The 15379-nt window shown below is 34.8% G+C and overlaps 1 protein-coding gene across 1 annotated transcript in view; it reads right to left on the reverse strand.

The window, feature by feature from the left end:
• The window catches only part of gfra2a (GDNF family receptor alpha 2a), a 163086-nt gene extending 148759 nt beyond the window's left edge, over positions 1-14327 (reverse strand). The window contains exons 1-2 of the mRNA XM_056463394.1: positions 13795-14327; positions 10326-10631 (exon numbers count right to left, since the gene is read on the reverse strand). Of these exons, the coding sequence (XP_056319369.1) occupies positions 10326-10631; positions 13795-13885 (397 nt within the window). The 5' untranslated portion in view covers positions 13886-14327. The remainder of the gene's footprint in view (positions 1-10325; positions 10632-13794) is intronic.
• Positions 14328-15379: the final 1052 nt, after the last annotated feature.

Consider the following 15379-nt stretch of genomic DNA (forward strand, 5'->3'; position numbering starts at 1 on the left):
CATCATTGAACTTCCAATATGAGACACCAAACCAGCTTTATTTAAATGAACAAGCTTAGTGGTACAATCACATTGGTGTGATCAGTCTAGGCCAGTCCCTGGAGTTTATGACCACACTGATGTCACATGGTCAGCTGCTAAACTCAAATCTGCTTGAGACAGATCATGTACATGGCATTTGTCATAAAGCACAATTTATCAGTGTTTTCAAACAAATGTTTATTTTAAGTTTCGGACACTAATTAAACATAAGTACTAGTAAAGCATAATATGTTTGGTTTATATAATATATGCTGATGTACACAAGCAATAGTACTTTTTTTTTCTGAACAAAATCCCCTGCTGAAAAAAAAACATACAATTGAAGTCAGAATTATTAGCCCCCCCGTTTATTTTTTTCCCCATTTTTTTGTTTAACGGAGAGAATATTTTTTTCAGCACATTTTTAAACATAATATTTTTAATAACTCATTTCAAATAACTGATTTATTTTATCTTTGCCATGATGACAGTAAATAATATTTGACTAGATATTTTTCAAGACTCTTCTATACAGCTTAAAGTGACATTTATCGGCTTAACTAAGTTAATTAGGTTAGGCAGGTTAGAGTAATTAGACAAGTTACTGTATAAGATGGTTTGTTTGTAGACAGTGGGAAATACATATATATATATATATATATATATATATATATATATATATATATATATATATATATATATATATATATATATATATATATATATATAGCTTAAAGGGGCTAATAATTTTGACTTTAAAATGTTTTATTTTTTTATTAAAAACTGATTTTATTTTAGATTAAAATAAAACAAATAAGACTTTCTCCAGAAGAAAAAAATATTATCAGATATACTGTGAAAATTTACTTGCTCTGTTAAACATCATCTGGGAAATATTTTACAAAGAAAAACTTCAACTAGCTTAAACCAGCCTAAGCTGGTTGGCTGGTTTTAGCTGGTTGACCAGCCTGGTTTTAAAGAGGTTTTGGTCATTTCCAGGCTGGTTTCAGTCATTTCCAGCCTGGCCTTAGCTGGTCAGGCTGGGAAATGACCAGCTAAAACCAGCTTGACCAGCCTGGTTTAAGATGGACATAGCTGGTTTTGGTTGGGCTCCCAGCCTGGCTTGGCTAGTCAAGCTGGTTTTAGCTGGTCATCTCCCAACCTGACCAGCTAAGACCAGGCTGGAAATGGCAAAAACCAGCCAGGAAATGACTGAAACCTGCCAGGAAATGACCAAACGTCCTCCAAAACCAGGCTGGTTGACCAGCTAATCTGGTTTAAGCTTTTTTTTTTTTTTTTTTTTTTAGCAGGGTTGAACAATATTTATTTTTTAATTCACACCAGTACACACTGTGCTTATTTTAGGTTACTAGAACATTTACTGTATTCTTCTCTAGTTAAAGAGCCACATATTTTCATGTTTTTCTTTTTTTTTGGAGTAGTTGATGAATTACCTTAAATTCAGTAAATACAGCAGCTCTAATCTCTGAAACGCAGGCTAAGATGATGGTGACCATCAACCTCATGGATAGATCAAATAATATGATCAATATCAAACTGTTTAAATGAAAAAAATATATATAAGTTCTTACATATGAGAGAATCAAAATATCATAATTCACGCAGAGGGGTCAGTGGGAGTATTCAAAACTTACTTGTAAAAGGGTTAAAAAGGCTGCATTGTAGAGATTGGAGGAAGTACGGACCTCTCTTTTGTATGTAATAGAGGAGCAGATCCAGTGGAAGCTTGATAGAGCACACAGGATCAAGTTTTCCATCAATTTGGTTAATTGTTGCAGTGAGTTTTTGATTTCACATTTATGATGATGTCATGGCGACAGACACAGCACAACTATAGCTGTCTATAATCTCACCTACTTTAAAGTGGTAAAACAAGCAGTAAAACTGTAGTGGAAAAGCAATCCGAGCCAAGCCAACAACAAACCGAGCCAATCCAAGTCATGCCAAAGCATATGTGTACAACAAGCACTTAACAATGAAGTCAGGGGATCATTTATGTTAACTCACAGCAGAACAGCTAAGAGAGAGAGAGAGAGAGAGAGAGAGAGAGAGAGAGAGAGAGAGAGAGAACTATAAATGAATGAATGGAGAATATTAGGAGGCCAAGACGGATAACAGCCAATGAAGGGAATTTGGCCAGGACACCAGCAGTACACCACTACTCTTAAGAGAATTGCTATGGGGTTTTTAATGATCACACAGAGTCAGGACCTCGCTTTAACATCTAATCTGAAGGGAAGTGCAGTTTACAGTTCAGTGCCCCATCGCTATACTGGGGCATTAGGGCCATCACAGTCCACAGGGTGAGCACCACTGTCGGTATCATAAGCAGCATTATAGATTTCCCAAGAGGTGTCTCACAGATATTGACCAGGCACAGCTTCAGTAGTCAATCAGTTTTAGGCTACAACAGTGGTTCTCAAAGTGTGTGGTGCCTGTAGTGGGGCGCAGAGGTATTGCAGAAGGAGCAGCGTAATTCCTCTGAAACTGATAGAAGATTCTGATAGATTCCTCTGATAGAAGTTTTCCACATGTTCGTCAGCTGATGACAGTGTATTCAAATAATAAAAGCAATCACACACATTTCTGCTGAGCTTATGAACACAATGGCCAATCAGGAGTATTTAGACTTGCCTTGTAACCTCAGGTACTGAATTCTGCACTAATGTGAATCCATTAGTGAAAGACAAAAAAGAGCAGATACTAAGAAAGAAAGAAAGATTTTTTTTTTTTTTTCAAAATGTATTTTGTGTTTAACAGAATAAAGAAATTCATACAGGTTTGCAACCACTGGTAAATAGTGAGTAAATTTTCATTTGTGGGTGAACTACCCCTTTAAATATTATTAAGTATAAATATTATAAGTAGCCAGAAAATGACATACTTTTTCACCAAACATATTTTGACACTATTTCATTACTCTACATTAGCCAAATAATCATTATTACAATGTCACAAGCAATAACCATGATTGGCAATTTTGTGATAAGATTGCCATAACATCTGACAACAATGGGATCATAAAATTATTCATCAAATCATCCCCCCCAAAAAAAACTAAAAACTAAAGCATCAGTTTTTCTCTTATAATGTTCGGGTTTATTCTTAATTTATCCACCTCTCTTTATAATGTTACACCTGACTGCATTTTCAGCATGTTTAGCATGTTATGTCTTGCTGGGAAAAATGCATCTAAACTAAGGCCAGAAAAACAAGACTCATAAAATACATTCAGCAGAAAAAAGGTGCTGTAATGCAAACACTCAGCTAAGCTGGACAACACAAATTGTTTATCTAAATAACTCCAATCTGACTTGGGAAATCCACTGATAAACACTGTAAACTTTTAATCAGTATGTATTCACGTGTGAAGTTTACTATTATAAATATGTGGTCCGTTATTTAGTGAGGTTCTTTTCAGTTCAATTATTATTATTATTATTATTATTATTATTATTATTATTATTATTATTACAGGCCAAGCACCGAAGGAGCATCTTGACCAACTTTGACTCTGATCATCTTCACACCATGTAGACCAAAGGTTATGGAATTCATGTCGATAGACAAAACTGTTGTCATTTAGCACATGCGCAAACTTGATTTAATGATGACAATACAGGCTGAATCACATAATTTATTCCCTAATTGACACGACTTCCTGTCCACCATCTTGAATTAGTTTGAAAATCTGTTGTTCAGAACTCTGCATAGACTGTTCACCCCTATTTCCACCAAATTTAGCTCAGACCATGCTGCCAAAAAGTTATAGAATTTTCCAGTCGCTCTGTAGCTTGTTGCCGTGCTTGTTTATGATGTGGCCGCTGGGCTGCTTGGCCACAATAATTGCTGCTTGCAGCTAGATTTATTTATTTATTTATTTATTTATTTATTTATTTATTTATTTATTGGATTAATTTCCTAAAATTGCTGTATTGTTGTAAGACATTTAAATAGAACACTCTTCTTAACATATTATTCATCAAATGATCATGAAAAAAAAACTGATATTTTTAATAAATAAAAAATATTTATTCATCTGTTTGTTTATGTTACAAAAATTACAATCTTGGTATAATTTATTCACTAATTGACACAACTTCCTGTCCACCATCTTGAATTAGTTTGAAAATCTGTTATTTTGAACTCTCCATAGATTGTTCACCCCTATTTCCACCAAATTTGGCTCAGACCATGCTGCCGAAAAGTTATAGAATGTTCCAGTTGCTCTGTAGCATATTGCAGTGCTTGTTTATGATGTGGCCACTGGGCTGCTTGGCCCCTATTATTGCTGCTTGCAGCTATATTTCGTCTTCTTCTTCTTCTTCTGTCACTCTCTTCACAACAACACAGACACAGGTTGTTTCTCCAGAACGAGCATTTATTTAAGGTCGTCCATAATGTGCTTTGCGCCTGACGCCATGACGCCGTGAGAACTGTATTAGTAAATGAACACAGTACAAACGTATAAGAAATTATACAAACCACGATTATCTAATACATTAAGCAAAACAAATACCTCGTTGGTCGCTTGTCATGAAAGAGGGGCCTTGATTTAATATAGTCTACTTCACTGTCCCTTTTGACTTATGACAGCAGCAACTTTAAGCTCCTTAAACACATGTAACTTTACACAGAATTGACATGTGTCTGTTCATCGTCAGTCTGTCCGGCGATTCATAAACAAGTCACTCACATTACACGTCATTTCCTTAAAGTGACACATTTCTATATTAAATGTCTTAAAATACAACAAATGAAATAACACATTTAAACCTTCCAACACATTTACATTTATAAATACACTTCAGCTAAATTAATACAAAATATTATAACCTTAAATCACTAAAGAATGAAATATGAAACAAATATGTAAAATAAATGTGCAATTAGGCAAAAATGCTTGAAAACAGCACTTACATCTTCTTCATCTTCTTCTTATTATTCTTCTTATTATTATTATTATTATTATTTGGAATTTTTTATGGATTACATTCCTAAAACCACTGTATTGTTGTAAGACATTTAAATAGAACACTCTTCTTAGCATAACATTCATCAAATAATCATGATAAAAATCCTGATACTTTTAATAAATAAAAGAAATATATATATATTCATTCATTCATTCATCTCTTTGTTTATGTTATAAAATTACAAACTTGGTGAACATCTGTTTTATTAAAAAATATCTACAATATATATTTTTATTAGTTTAAAATTACATTTCAAAACCTAAAACTCCATAAATACAATGTTCCCAGATTAAACAAAACTAGGTTATTTGCCAGTTGTTTCCGCTGTAATTATGTAATAGTCTTACACTGTAAACAAAAGTATTTCACTTGCACTGAGATACCCGCATACAATTAACTTAAAATGATGTTCAACAAGGCAATAAGGGATGCATCTTTATCTCATAAACAATCTATAACAACATTGTGTTAATGCTGCTGAGGGAGTAAAGCCGATAAGCTCTGAACGTTCTGTGCACGTGGGGAGGGGGGGCTTGTACTGTACGCACAACTGCTCGAAAGGAGGTCAATCAATTGGTATGGTTCAGTTTGCATCTGCTTGATTAGAACAAACATAAAGAATATTCCATAGCCACAGGGCACGCGAGCCATGCTACAGTTCTTACACGAAACCACGATTGTCTTTAAAAGTCACTACTGTGCAGCTGCTCGGACAGGAAGCAATGGATTGCAATGCTTCTTGCAGTGCAGCACTGGATCAGATGCAATAGATCAATTGGTGGCGTCACATTTCACAGAAGGAGCGAAGCAGTGTGTGTTAGTGAATGTGTGCTCAGTTCACTGTGAGTTGAGTCTGACTGCTGCATCCTGGCACTGAATGGCTCTACTGTTAAGGCTTAGAGTGATTACCAACCAGTCTTTTACCAAAACCTGTCTTATGTTGGAAGGATGTGCTTGTGGGAAAAAAAAAACTAAACTAAAAAAAACAAAAAACAAAAGAAGAAGAGTAAAAGAAGAGTCAAAATTATTATTTTAATTTTTTTATGGCAAAAACCATTAGGAAGTTAAAGGAACACTCCACTTTTTTTGAAAATAGGCTCAAGGTTGAGATTTTTTCCATTTTTGAACCCATTCAGCCAATCTGCGGGACTGGCAAGAGAACTTTTAGCTTAGCTTAGCTTAGCTTAGCTTAGCTTAGCTTAGCTTAGCTTAGCATAAATCATTGAATCAGATTAGACCATTAGCATCTTTCTCCCCCCCCAAAAATAAAAATTAAAATAAAAATCTTAAAAGAGTTTTAATAATTTTCCTATTTAAATCTGGATTCAATAATTTCTGCTAAGGTACTGTAAGATGAAAAAAGCATAACAAACCTGGAAATCGGCTGAATGAATTAAAAAATGGTAACAATGTTTTAAGATTTTAACTCTAGGTTACTTTTAGACTGGGCCTAATTCCAAAAAAAAGTGTTCCATTAAGGAAAGACGATCTACAAAGGAGAAATGTCCTTTGATTAAAGCATATACAATATATTATTTTTGTATCTGGGCAAAATATAATCTTATCACAACCAACCATGCATGAAATTAATACTTATTTATTCTGCAATCCGGTGATAAAGCTCAATAAAAACATAAAATGAAAAAAAAAAAAAAAAAAAAATTGTATGATACACTAATTGTATAATACATTGCCACATAGGGGTGCTATATAGTGTTTTTATAGCTCTAAATTGAGACATCTAGCTCAAATCATTAGCTCAAAACATTATTCCAAGTTTTTATGGCAAAAACCATTAGGATGTTAATGGAACACCACTTTAAAAAAAAAAAAAAAATAGGCTCAAAGTAGATTTTTCCGTTTTTGAACCCATTCGGCCGATCTGCAGGACTGGCAAGAGCACTTTTAGCTTAGTTTAGCATAAATCATTGAATCAGATTAGACCATTAGCAGCCCCCCCCCCCTCCCTCCCAAAAAAATAAAATAAATAAAATAAATAAAGTAAAATAAAAATCATAAAAGAGTTTCAATGATTTTACTATTTAAATCTGGATTCAGTAATTTATGCTAAGGTATTGTAAGATGAAAAAAAACTCCCGCCAAAACGGAGATCGGCTGAATTAATAAAACAATAGTAACACTTATTTATAGCTGTTTTATAGCTTGAGGTTGAGACTTCCAGCTCAAAACATTTGCTCAAAACATTAAGTTCAATTTTTCATTTTAAATAGCATGTTTTCCAGTATATATTAACTACAATATAAGTTGCAGTCCATTCCAAGTATTAAAATATAATAATACATAAATAAATTAATTTACGCAAAGCTAAACTATGTAAATTATTTATACAAAAATATATACAAAATGTGCACATTAAATGTAAAAAGAATTTAAAATGCAAGGGTTTGACATTACGTTAAGTGCATTACATATAAGTATTACATTGGCTTTGGAGTATAAATTGCAGCATGTTATAGATAGATAGATAGATAGATAGATAGATAGATAGATAGATAGATAGATAGATAGATAGATAGATAGATAGATAGATAGATAGATAGATAGATAGATAGATAGATAGACAGATAGACAGACAGACAGACAGACAGACAGACAGACAGACAGACAGATAGATAGATAGATAGACTAAATTTGTGATGAGAATACTGGAAACACTTTTATGCATCAAAATCTTTCTTGACTATAAATCAGAAATTACATTCCAGCATAAAAAGGACTGTTGCCTGAATATCAAACCCCCCCAAAATATATATAAATATGCAAATCAGATTGTGTTTGCCTTAGAGCTGAAGACGAGCTTCACGGCAGCATTGCATTGAGGTGCTTGGGCAAAGCTGATCAAGTCATATATATTCAGCTCATGCCAACATGAATGCAGCATCTTCACCCTCCTGCGTCGCATCACTTCTGCCTGTTACCACACTGAAGAGTAATGTCAGCACACAAGGACAGTTTGTCTTATTCACCGCCCTGACAGCACTAATGCGCAACCCTTATACTGGATCTGCTTTGGTCCGATTGTGCTGAATTTATGAATAGAAACGTACTTGTTGTGCTTTGCATGAAAGAGGGGAGACTGGTGTTAGTGATGTCATATGGGTATGTTGCAGCAACCTAGTTTTTTTCTAATTTAAATAGAAAGTTCAAAAACTTCTTAATTTTAAATGTTTTCTTACACATATCTATCTATCTATCTATCTATCTATATATCTATCTATCTATCTACAGTGCATCTGGAAAGTTTTGATAGTGCTTCACTTTTTCCACATTTTTTTATTTTACAGCCTCATTCCAAAATGAATTAAATTAATTTATTTCCTTAAAATTCTTCACACAATTCCCCATAATGACAATGTGAAGAAATATTTTTTTTTTAAATTGTAGCAAATTTATTAAAAATAAAAAACCTGAAAAATCACATGTACTGTTTCTGTAACTTTCCCCAGCCTTGTGCCTCGAGATAATCCTGTCTCAGAGATCTACAGACAATTCCTTTGTCTTCATGCTTGGTTTGTGCTTTGACATGCACTGTCAACCCTGGGACCTTATATAGACAGGTGTATGCCTTTTCTAATCATGTCCAATCAACTGAATTTACCACAGGTGACCTCCAATTAAGCTGCTGAAACATCTCAAGAGTGATCAGTGGAAACAGAATGTACCTGAACTCAATTTAGAGCTCCACGGCAAAGGATGTAAATACTTATGTACATGTGATTTTTCAGTTTGTTTTTATTTTTAATAAATTTGCAACAATTTCAAAAAAATCTTTCTTCACATTGTGGGGTATTGTGTGTAGAATTTTGAGAAAATTAATATCTATCTATCTATCTATCTATCTGTCTGTCTGTCTGTCTGTCTGTCTGTCTGTCTGTCTGTCTATTTGATTATTTAATTGATTGATTGATTGATTGATTTGAAACTGATATTTTTTTTTTAACTCAGAAGAATCTAATGAACAGAACGTTAATAGAGGGGGAAAGCGTAAAAAAACATGTCTATCTGAGTTAAACAACAATAAAAAAAATGCTGATTGTACATATGTACTATAATTTACAGAACTACCACTTCACTATTTACAAAATTACAGAGGACCAAGTTTAATACCACTCAATAACAATAGTTCATATACTGTACCAAAAACAAATTCTGGCATATTCATAACAATCATTTGTTGACATATTTAAGTGTTACAGTGCAAAGTATTAATTCAGGTATTTGTGTTTTCCATTAAACTGCAAAGAGTTTTTGTTTTTTGCTTAATTCATTCATTTTCCTTCTGCTCAGTTCCTTATTTAGCGGTGGTCACCACAGCGGATGAACCGCCAAATATTCTGGCATATGTTTTACTCAGTGGATACCCTTCCTTATCATTCACCATACCATACACTTTCACATTCACACACACTCATACACTACGGACAGTCTAGTTTTTACAATTCGCTTATAGCGCATGACTTGATTGTGGGCATACCTGCCAACATTTGTCTCTGAAAATCCGGGAGACTGAGGGTGGGGGTGGCTTGATGTCGGGGCTGAGGTGTCTGAATAACACAGCTGAGAACCAGGTAAGTAACTATGCACCGAGTTTCTGGCGGCCACTGCTATTGGATACTATACCAAAGTCAGTGACCCAGAGGTGTTACTGCACCGAAAAAAAAACTTGTGGAACGGGGGCGAGGAGAAATTTCCAGGAGAATTAACAAAACGGAAGGGTGGTGGGACTCCCAGGAAAAGTGGTAGTGTTGGCAGGTAGGATTATGGGGGAAACTGGCGCACCCAGACGAAATCCACGCAAACATGGGGAGAACATGCAAACTCCACACAGAAATGCCAACTGGCCCATCCGGGACTCGAACCAGTGAGCTTCTTGCTGTGAGGTGACAGTGCTAACCAGTGCTAATTAATTGCATTTTTTATGTATACACATTATGTGAAACACTAAAGTATGCATTTTACTTTCATTTATTATACTTTGTATGCACATAAAATCATTTTAGTAAATTCAATTTGATCAAGACACCAAAATGGGTCATCTCGTCTTTGACCCATATTACTAGAATCCCTTGTGGAATAATGCTGACAATGTTCAGATATTTTTTTTGTAGGCAAGACTCCAATATCTACTTGCAAAAAGTCTGTTCATAAACTAAACCCACCATAAGAAAGATCAACTGGAGTTAAATATGTGACACTACCCTTAATCTCCCTAGACTGCCTTTGTGGGATCAATCGTGTGCATCTATCCAACTGGACCATGGATCTGTAATCCCAGACAGCTCTTACCTTCGGTCAGGCCGATGTTGATGCTCCAGTAACTCTGCAGACACTGCATTTCCTTCTTCATTCCTCTTTTGCAGCGGCAGTCGAACAAAGCCATCTCCTGCAACACTTCCAGAGCCACCTGACAATCCCTGTTGGCCAACATGGTGTTCCTGTCCTTGCCTGCCAGACACTGCCTCATGATCCTGAAGCGATGGCTGCATTTTTGGTCCTGGTTACACTTCTCTGTGGCTTTTAAACAATCCATCGAGTCTTGGTTGCCAGACTCGGAAAGAGAGGAAGAGCCCGACATGGAGAACACAAGCTCATCTGTGAAGATCAGAGGAGAGGAATGAAGGTTCAGGGGTGTGTGTGATCTTTTGAACACTATTGAAGTCTAACTATTGAAGTCCACTTCTGATACTGGATAAAAAAAACACTTTTTGTCTTTCAGTTTTGGCTTTTTTGCTCTGGATTCCAAATTTATAGCTCATATATTTGACTCAAAATGTTGTTAAAAATTGAAATTGTGAGAAATCGAGACAGATTTGCAAGAATTGTAATGAAGCCTACATTATGAACACAACTCATGAAGACACACTCACACTTTGAGGGGGACAACTTGATTGTTTTATGTTCAACTCACCTAAATTAGTAAAAAAAAACTTTAATTTAATTTTAGATATTTGTATTAGGATGACATAATAATAATAATAATAATAACTATAATAATAATAACAATAATAATAATAATAATAATAATAATAATAATACTTCCTTACATTTATATAGCACATTTCTGGACACTCAAAATGCTTTACACATTTTTGTGGGGAATCTCCTCATCCCCCACCAGTGTGCAGAATCCACTTGGATGACGCGACGTCAGCCATATTGTGCCAGACCACACACCACACACCAGCTTATTGGTGGAGAGGAGACAGAGTGATGAAGCCAATTTAATAAGGGGATGGTTAGGATGCCATGATGGATGGAGACCAGTGGGCAAATTTGGCCAGGATGCCTCTTATTTTAAGGACATCCTGAGATTTTTAACGACCACAGAGAGTCAGGACCTCGGTTTAACGTCTCACTGAGTAGTATAGAGTCCCCATCAATATACTGGGGTGTTAGGACCCACACAGACCACAGGTTGAGCGCCGCTGCTGGTCTCACTAACACCACTTCCATCGAAATGAAAGAATTGTGTAGAACCCAGTGTTTTTTACAGTGCTGTCAATTTTTTTGAGGTGAAAAAAAGAAAGAATTGAAAGAAAGATACGACACAAACTGCAAAAAAATAGTCACAATTCTGAGAAATAAATGTAGAAAAGTGAGAAATATAGACAGAAATATAAAGTTGCAGTTTTGAGATGAAGTCAAAGTTACAAGAAATAAAGCCAGAGATGCAAATAAATATTTTAAATTCACAAAACTGAAACTGAAAAAAATTGTGATTCTTTTGGGAAAAAAGTCAGAATTGTTTGATGAAAACACAGTATTCTGAAAAAAAGTAATTGGAGATATAAAAGTCAAAATTGTGAGTGCTCAAGACAAAATTTACAGATGTAAAATTTTAAGACAAAATTAAGTCAAAAATTGTGAAAAATTAAGTTTGAAAAGTTTTTTTTTAAAGCTAATATAGTCACAAGTTCAATAAATAATGTAACAAGTAAGATAAATAAAGTCTGTACGAAATCAACTCAGAATTCCAAAACCCAGAATTTCTTACAAAACTGTAAGAAATAGTTACAAATATGAGTTGGGGAAAAAAGCCAGAATTGTTTTTTTAAATATATTTTATTGAGAGTTTCTAGGTTTTTTGCTATTCTGATTTTACACCTCAAAATTTTGGTTTATATTTTTATATAACTAATAAACAAGTCAGAACATTTTGGGATGTGAACTCCCAATTATGAGGGGGGAAGTAATAAAAGGACTGTGATTAAAGATCCTGCTTTAAAATATTGTATCTATATCTATAATTGTCTTGTTTTTTTATTATAAATTAAAGTAATTTTAGTGAATGACTAGCTTAGCCAAAGACTGCAATTTAGAGACCATCAAACCAGTGGCAATGGCCAGATTATTGTGCGATCATTATAATGAGTCACACAGATCACTTGACAGCTCAGAATGGTGTCCAAGTACAAAATACATGCCTCGAAGAGTAAAAGATCATATACATCACACAAAAGACGTGTAATTAGCCTGGCATGAGTCACAAATGATGACTGACAGTCTTTTGTTTTTAAATAGGCCTATTTGTGATAAAAGGGATTTAATTAGTGGCTGACAAATGCTCTTTATTCTTTCCTCATACATTAATGGCTTAAAATTGCACTATAAGAGGTTTAATATTTCTATGTGTCTGGGTTTTTTTTTTTTTTTTTTTTTTTTAAATATATGCAAATACATTTGGTCATTGGGTCATAACAGAGGTGCAACCCACCAGTGACACCTACAGGTGTAAATACATCAGAATACTTACCGATCTCCCTCTATTTATTTATTTCTTTTCTTTTTTTTCCCCTTTAAACTGTTCACAGCATATCAATACGGAGAACTAGAGTGAAATATTCAGACACACCCTTTAACAACGAATCACTGATGAATGCTTTGGGGGAAATGTTAATAAAACATACTTAACAAAAAATAAAACTCAGAATTGATGCAAGATGCTCAAGAATGCAAAGATGTGAAACAAGAAATGTATATAGCAAGGTGCAAAGATAGCAAAGATATTTCACATCTCAGTATATTGTGATATTAGTATTACTTAATAATTACAATCAGTTCTGCATCAGTATTTTCATAATTTCACTGCGAAATTGGGCTTTTAAACTAATGTAAAGTCTAGCTGAAGGTTCAGTATCTATTTCAGAAAGTCTAAATGGTTGATATGTTCTGCAGCGTGTTTAAATATTCAGCTTAAGTTTCATCTATGGTGCGCATAAAGCAGTCTTGTCAGTGCAGTGGCCAGTGATAAACCTACAAGTGACCTTGATAAATCTCACCTTTGTTGAAACATTTTACTAATTATTTTCTATACACTGGCTCTTGATGAGTGGAATTGTAACCACCTGATACAAATTAGACACCATGCAAAACTATAAGAAAACGTAATCGGGTCTCATTAAGAAAGAAACGCAGCTCATGTAACTTGCATTATTATCATAAATTTAAATACGCAATCAGTAACTTGAAGTTAAAATGTTTAATTCCGATTTCCATGAGAACTTAAATTAATTGTTGTCGTTGCTTTTTATGCACTGTAGCCTATCTAACTTGACCTCACCTTAATTTAAGGCAACTTCTCAAACTATTAAAATAATGCATTTCACTGAACGCGTTTTATTGGACTGTCACTTTAAATAATCAAACACAAAATAAAACTGCATTTTATCAGGATATATTTTGTTCTTATCGACTAAAGTAAAAAAGAACAATCTTGCACAAAAAAAGAGGGTGTAAATGTAAACCAAAAGCTTACCTAAAAAGAGCAGAAAGCCGATATACAGATACATGTTTCTGTTTCTGCTAAGGAGCCCGCGTGCGTAAAAGGGAGCCGTTCGTGCTGTCATATGTTCCCTCCAAATGACTGGATTCTGCTTAGTCCTCTTAAAATACCGATGCTGCTCTAAACGCTCTATGACCTTAAAAATCCCAAATTGTATCCAGCGTTTGACGGACCATGATTATTTTTTTTCTCTCCCAGTTTAAATAATCCAAAGCCTTATTTGCAGACGGAAAAATTCTCTATTCCGCTCTGGAGGAGAACTAAACCCCAGGTTTCCGTAGGAAGCGTTTATTCGATGTGGATTCGTGTGAACAGGCGCATATTTCCCAACACTGATGGATGCTGTATTAATGCAAAGGACGCAGGACTGAAACGTCTGGCTTTCTAAAAGCAATGCTCCTCTACAGGATATTCCCGCTCCCGTTTGTCTCCTTGATAAAATTCCCAAGCAAAGGCAGTGAGAAACTTCGGGATGGAGGAGAGCTGCGGACGCACTTCTGTCTCTGGCGGAGGCTGGAGCGCTCCTGAGGAGAGACGCATAAGCGAGCGCACGTGCCCCCGTTACGCGCTCCAGCCTCCAGCCCACATGTTAAATGATCCGGGGACGGATGAGTTAATCAAAGCGCGGACAAACAAGCAGTCGAGCTGATTCACTGTACATGTGATAACTATAAAGTTTTAGAGCAAAATATTAACGTAAGTTTTGACAAGAGATGTGGCTCACTTTTGCAATTGTGTTTATAAAAAAATACCCATCAGTGACAATTTTTGCGGTGAACTGATAACTGCATCTGTTTATTTATTTATTTATTTATTTATTTTATAAAAAAAATGTTTGACACTTTTGGACACGTCATATGTCGGATTTAGGGATACTCACGTCATGAGGCCCACTGTGTGTTGTAGAGATGACACATCATCCTCATCATTTGCATCATCCAATGACTGTACAGGTTAATGCATGTAATTATCTGAAATAATATGCTGCATAGTGTGTGTGAAACCATCATAATTAGGCTGTTTGCAAGTCTGATGTAAATATTGCGGTGAGACAAGGATTGACGTCATGAGTAAATGTGCCCGCATTTACAGAAAGGTGGCTTAAATAATAGTGTGTAATTCCTTATGAAAATGATTTTATGTACTGTCAAAAAATGTGTTAATTAAAATTGATAAACCACAGTAATTGTTTGTAAGGTATGGGTCTGGTCAATTAGCGGAGTAGCCTATCACAAACATTCATTAAATTGCAGAACAATGTATTAAAGTGCTTTTATCTTATTCAGAAGTCAATGTTGTCAAAATGATCACTGTACACATTGCATTATAAAAACATGTGTTGGCCAGTAGTAGGTGATGTTACTCTGACATTGCTGTTTTGGTTGACAAAAAATGTATATATAGTACATCGGCTGTGCATGTACAGTAGCCATGTTTTTGTAGTTTACACAGATACTATAAGGCATGGTATCAATTTAAAATTGTGTTACTCTCTCTCTCTCTCTCTCTCTTACATCCATTATAAGCTCATTTGATGGTGCATAAATACACAGTTCTT

This window comes from Danio aesculapii, chromosome 8, assembly GCF_903798145.1.
Source record: "Danio aesculapii chromosome 8, fDanAes4.1, whole genome shotgun sequence".
Taxonomy (NCBI): Eukaryota; Metazoa; Chordata; class Actinopteri; order Cypriniformes; family Danionidae; genus Danio; species Danio aesculapii.